The sequence below is a fragment of the Hyaena hyaena genome, unplaced genomic scaffold (assembly GCF_003009895.1).
Source record: "Hyaena hyaena isolate Hyena2069 unplaced genomic scaffold, ASM300989v1 scaffold_129, whole genome shotgun sequence".
NCBI lineage: Eukaryota > Metazoa > Chordata > Mammalia > Carnivora > Hyaenidae > Hyaena > Hyaena hyaena.
The window spans coordinates 161,283-167,282 of record NW_024080763.1 but is presented as its reverse complement, the minus strand read 5'-3'; the positions used below and the strand labels follow the sequence as shown (position 1 = coordinate 167,282).

Genomic DNA, 6,000 nt, shown 5'->3' with positions numbered 1-6,000 from the left:
CTTGCAGAGCTGCCCTTCTTGTCTGCTCTGTTGAAATGAACCTTGGGGCGCCTGGGTGGCTTAGTCGGTTAAGCGTCCGACTTTCACTTAGGTCATGATCTCGCGGTTCGTGGGTTCGAGCCCCGCGTCGGGCTCTGTGCTGACTGCCAGCTCAGAGCCTGGAGCCTGTTTCAGTCTGTGACTCCCTCTCTCTCTGACCCTCCCCTGCTCATGCTGTCTCTCTCTCTCTCTCCTAGAAATAAATAAAACATTAAAAAAAAAAAAAGAAATGAACCCGGGCCCTCTGTCTTCCCTCTGCTTGCGGGCACAAGGCCAAGCTTTGTCGGTAAAGGAGACGGAGGCTCCGCAGGGGAGAAGGGTGCTGCTCTAGGCCTGGGACCGTTTGCTCAGCAGCTCCTGTGGGCTGGGCTGCGGCTGCTGCCCTAGGACCCCTCGGCGGCACTGCAGCAGAGGAACATGGCTCCCCACGCGTCGTAGAGATCTGGCTTCCGGCAAGTTCCAGAGGGAGGATTTTCAACAAGATCCGTCAGCAGGGCACCACACGAACGCCTGTCACCTGCAGAGCCACGATCAAGCCTCTGCATCCTACCTGCTCCAGGGTCACTGCTGTCCCACCCGCACCCCTTCACGTTCCCTCCACGTCTCACTCGCAGATCCCTCGTTACTGCAGTCCCGTCGTGGTAAATAATTACAGACATTATGCTTCCCCGCCCAAGTCCAAGTTACTGTGTGGCTTCTCTCTCCCGACTGGATCCAGACCGACGCCCTTGCCTGAGGGCCCAGACCCAGAGCAGTGCGGCCAAGACCTGAATTGGGCGTCTCCCGACCCTGTTCCGTCGTCTCCGCCAGCAGGTTCTGGTCCAATGTTGCTGTTTCGTCGCCTCCACAGGCAGGTTCTGGTCCGATGTCACCATTCCGTCGTCTGCGCCGGCGGGTTCTGGTCCAATGTGCCCAAAGGACAAAGCACCAGTTCGGCCCGGAGGGCAGGGCAGAGGGGAAGGTGTGAGGAGGGATGTGGAGTCTTTAAGCAGTTTTCCGGCAGACACAGAAATGAAAGGCGTTCTAGAAGGAGGGACGGTGTGTGCAGTGCTGGGAGGAAGGATGGGGCGTGGCGTCTCCCAGGCCTGCTCTCCCCGGACGCCCTTCCTCCCCGGGGCATCAGGGAGCACGGGGCTCCGGACCTGGGTGCTGTGGCCCTAAGAGGGGGTCAGAGGCCATTTCTCACTGACTGTCATCCATAGCGGCTGCTCGGTTCATAACATGGAATACGTAACAGAGCGACACTCCAATTTTTGTAATAACTGCATTTATTTCCACTTTTGATAAAAACTAGTTAGTACTTAGCTCCCCAAACACACATTTGTAAATACTGAACAACGTCAGTGTTGGAAGGCCACAGGGCAGAGCCAGAGCCATCACCCCAGTTTTAGCGACATGGCTGCCCCTTGTTTCGGGAGGAGGGGACTTCACGGGAAATGCTGACATCATCTGTGATGTTTTCCCACCAATTCTGCTCTCGTGGCTTCTGTGGACATCGAGTCTTTTCCTAGAGCAGCACTCAGAGTGGGGCGGGGTAGTGAGGGTGCTTTGGCCACCCCAGGCCACAGAGAAACAGGATCCACGTCCCCCGGCCTCTGGCAAAGCACCCCTTTCCTTCCAAGGTCAGCTTCTAGCATTCTGCAGCCCACACAGCCACGGCATTTTTAAGCGTACTGGGTGCTGACCTGGAGTTTGCAGAACTGCAAAAGTTGGGATTGATACTTAAAAAGTGATAGATTTGGGTCCCAAAAATTTGCTGGGGGAAAATAAACACAAAAACCCAAACCCTGGGGTCTAAGCCCCTGTGAACGTATAAGGCCTTTCTGCCTCGGTGGAAATGGCGGGTATGAAAATCAGAAGCTAAAGGTAAACTCCAAAGTGGAAAAATGAAGGGACTGTGCCTGGAGGCTTGTATTGCACTGGGCACCCCTCAGCAGTCTGGTGACCCGTTTCTTCAAGGGTTACTGTATATGTGTGGTTTGGGTAATCAATTCAGGAAGCTAGGTTTTCCTTTCTGGAAAAAAAAAAAAAAGCAAAAATAAAATAAGTGTTTCGTATCACGAAGATGATGCTACATTTAATGGTTGACCCAGCGTTTGAAGCCATCCCGGGTCCAGGTAGGGGGTTGGCAGGCGGCCTGTGTGTTTAGACTGCGTTCCTTTGAAGGAGCTGGTCCAGTAATTGCTAGGGAAGCAGGAGACAAACATGTCAAGTTCAGGTTCAGCATCTGCACCACACACGCGTCACACCTGCTGGCGGCCAGGCCATTACCTTTTTGAAGACTTCAGCACGGAGCCTGTTGCTCTGTAAGATCACTCTTTTCTTTTGTTCTTCTTTTTTCCTTTTAACTTCCGGCAAGTTATTATAGATTCTGAAACAGATTCAGAAAACACGTGGAATGGCAGCAAAACAGTGTGCGCCCGCGGTGGGTCTGTGTCCTGTCTGGTCGGCAGACTCTCCCACTGCAAGGAGGGGGCCAGGGGTGGAGGGGCCATCCTGGGGCTGGGAGGCGCCTGACCCAGGGCTGCCCTGACCATCTCCGTCTCCAGAACGGGCTGCGGAGGCTGGGACAGGACCAGCCGCGGGGCCCCCCGGGGGCCAAGCTGAGAGGCCAGCTGTGGGAGTGGCAGTGCCTTCTTCACCCACCCCCACTGTCTAAGACATGCTTGTATAACGTGGGAGAGTCCAAACCTACCACTTTGCCACTCCGTGTAAACTTGCCCTGGATATGATTTTGCTACACTTTTTTTTTTTTTTAACCTTCCTGTGACTTAGAAAAGGAGCAGCACATACATGGGAGTGGCAGGAATTATACTGGAATGACACGCACATAAATGTGTATTTACCTCTTAGCCTAATGCCTTCCTAATTAAACTGCTTCCAAATACGTCTCGGACATACGTATTATGCTCTTGTCCTGGTGTAAAGTTAGGTGTTTCCAAGTGACAAGTGGGGCCCAAGAGACCTTCTTCTGGATCCTTCTTTCCCAGCCCCTAACGGGAGCTGTTTGCGCATCGATGCCGAACAGTATTTCTGCGAGGATCCAGAGACGCGGCAGAGGGACTGGGCTTTTGGGGTGCTGGATGCATAGCATGTGGAAAAACACCTTTTTTTTCAAGTTCTTTCACGTTTGAAAGCCAGACAAAATTTAATAGGTTCCACTGTTAAAATAATAGTCGACGAAGTATAAAAATATTAATGATGACAAAATTAGAAGGCGACACGATCTTGGTTATCGTGCACCAGGCTAATCACCTGACGTGAATGTTCTCAATCCTCATGACATTGGACAGGCACGTAGCATCCTGCTTCCAGAGGAATGAGGAACGCCAGCCCCAGCGAGGTGGGGAGACACGTGTCAAGTGGGCTGGGCTTCGAACCTTGGTCTGTCCATCTCTACACAGCACTGCCCCCAGACCATGGAGCATAAAGGGTCTGGGAAATGCTTATGCTGTTGACGTAGTTTGAATGAATAAATGAACGTATTGTTTGCATAGCCAGGGACTATTCTGGAAAGGGCCAGGGAGAGGACTGTCCCAAATTTCCACAGTGGAAATCTATTCAGATGCACAGAGAGCATCTTCCTGACCATCTGAATCATGTGGGCAATTTAAGACAAAAATTCCTAGGTCTCACTCCTAGAGCTTTGGCAGTATTTTGTTAAAAGGACTTCCTAAAGGGGCACCTAGGGGGCTCAGTTGGTTAAGTGTCCGACTTCGGCTCAGGTCATGATCTCACAGTTCGTGGGTTTGAGCCCCGTGTTGGGTTCTGTGCTGACAGCTCAGAGCCTGGAGCCTGCTTCAGATTCTGTGTCTCCCTCTCTCTCTGAGCCCTCCCCTGCTCGTGCTACCTCTCTCTCTCTCTCTCTCTAAAATAAATAAAACATTAAAAAAATTTTTTTAAAAAAGAACTTCCTAAATAACTTATGGTATATCCATACAATGCACCACATGGCAGATATTTAAGCAAATGAGGAAAATCATCTGTATTTGCATCTTTTGACACAGAATGACTTCACAGACATATTATAAAGTGAAAAAAGGCTATAATAATATATATATTATTTTTCCATATATGTAGTGTGATGCCATTTGTGGTTAAAAATTGGATAGCTGTGGATGTACAAATTAAAGTCTATTTTTAGGCAGAGAAAGGCCGGGAAGGATACGTAGATGGCTGATAACTGTGGGTCTCTGGAGAAAGGCCTGGGCGTAGGGAAGTGATGTGGGAGAGAAGACCGTTGGTCATAGGGGACTGTAGCCTTATCTCCACTGTTTGACTTTTTAAGATGAAAATGTAATTGAACAATAAAACTAATAACAAAGAATACAAAAGAAAAGAAAGCTCCAGTGTGACCGTGGGTGGGTGAGGTCTGAGAGCCAGGGCCAGATCCCACTCAGGGCACAGAGTGTAAACCCAAGCACTGACTCCTTCCAGGGGAAGAAGCTTCACCTGGCTTGTGTGTCCTCTCTGAACCTCGGTTTCCTTTTCAGGAGAACCTGAACAATCCTGTCCTCCATGGATGCTGCTTTGAGATCTATTATTATTATTATTTTTTAATATTTTTATTTATTTCTAGGAGACAGAGAGAGAGAGAGAGAGAGACAGCGCGAGCAGGGGAGGGTCAGAGAGAGAGGGAGACACAGACTCTGAAATAGGCTCCAGGCTCTGAGCTGGCAGTCAGCACAGAGCCCGACGCGGGGCTCAAACCCGCAAACCTCAAGATCATGACCTAAGCAAAAGTCAGACGCTTAACCGACTAAGCCACCCAGGTGCCCCTGAGATCTATTATTTTAACTGCAAGGCCCCATAACAATGGTTATGGGTTTGGAGACAGGGAGGGAAAGAGTTGGCTGAATTTTTTCACTAAACTGAAAAAGGAATACTTTTGGCATGAGGTATACATAGCTCTACACTTCTAAAAATAACCCCCCAGCTAGAAGGTGGTGAATCAGGTCGCTGATGGGATGGACCCCTTCTCCTTGCTCGTGCTTTTTCACTTACAAAGGGGTTCCCTGCAGATGACCAACGTGACCTAATTATCACAGAAGGAATACAATCATGGTGAAAGCAGAAATCTTGCACCTGGGCTGCGGCGCAACGCACCCTTCCGATTTCAGCGGTTTCTCTAAGCACACTATCAGTTTGGTTTAATTACTATAGTTCCTCCTAGTGCGAGATACTTCATTATAAACAAATGATACTTCACTTGCATGAACTTGGCCATCATTGCTGGGTTATTACATTTTGGTGATGAGGCCAGGGCTCAGGAAGAACGGCCCCCTTTGTGGGCGTCAGGTTGGTGAGAATTGGTAGAGGCCTAGAGTAGCAACTGGCCAGACAGAACAGGGAGAGTTTGCGGACAGCAAGGCCAGGAAGCCCACCGGGGATGGGAGACCGGGACACCACGCCAGCCACGGCCCTCTGTGGCTTTGCTGGCTCCCACACGCCAGTGGCCTCCAAGTCTGGACTCTTCCTCAGGCTCGCTCCTGTCAAAGCCTCAGGGCAAACCACCTCTCTCCTCCTCATAAGACTACCTTCAAAGGTGCACAGGGACCAGCAGCACCTGCCCGGAGAGGCGAGGAGAGTGTACAGAAGCGTTCCCGTTACGGGCCTGGGGACCCCTGAGAGACCAATTACTGGATTGGTTCCGATTCCGAGACCCACCGCTTCCCTAAGGCTTTTCCAAGAACGGCATTAACATTCAGAAACGCAACTGGACAAATGCACTTCTTGTAGCCAGCTTTTCAAATTCATGGCCACGAAGACCTCAGCCCTTAAAGGTAGACCTAGAATTAGTGGCCCCTCTGGGCAGCGCGTGGCGACCCCTCCGCCATCTCCCCCCACCTTTTTTGACCTCACGCAATCACCAAGTACCTTTTAGATCGCATGTGCATCTCCTTCTCTGAAATGTACCTTTCTTTGGGTTTGAACAAGTTATCTGGAAAGAAACGGAAAGAG

At 50.5% G+C, this 6,000-nt stretch overlaps 1 protein-coding gene across 2 annotated transcripts in view; it reads right to left on the bottom strand.

The window, feature by feature from the left end:
• Positions 1–2,057: 2,057 nt before the first annotated feature.
• Positions 2,058–6,000, bottom strand: part of CUNH10orf90 (chromosome unknown C10orf90 homolog) — a 93,856-nt gene continuing 89,913 nt past the window's right edge. For both annotated transcript variants that reach the window (XM_039237966.1, XM_039237965.1), the window contains exons 8-10: positions 5,917–5,980; positions 2,311–2,410; positions 2,058–2,223 (exon numbers count right to left, since the gene is read on the bottom strand). In XM_039237966.1, the coding sequence (XP_039093897.1) occupies positions 2,185–2,223; positions 2,311–2,410; positions 5,917–5,980 (203 nt within the window). In that variant the 3' untranslated portion in view covers positions 2,058–2,184. The remainder of the gene's footprint in view (positions 2,224–2,310; positions 2,411–5,916; positions 5,981–6,000) is intronic.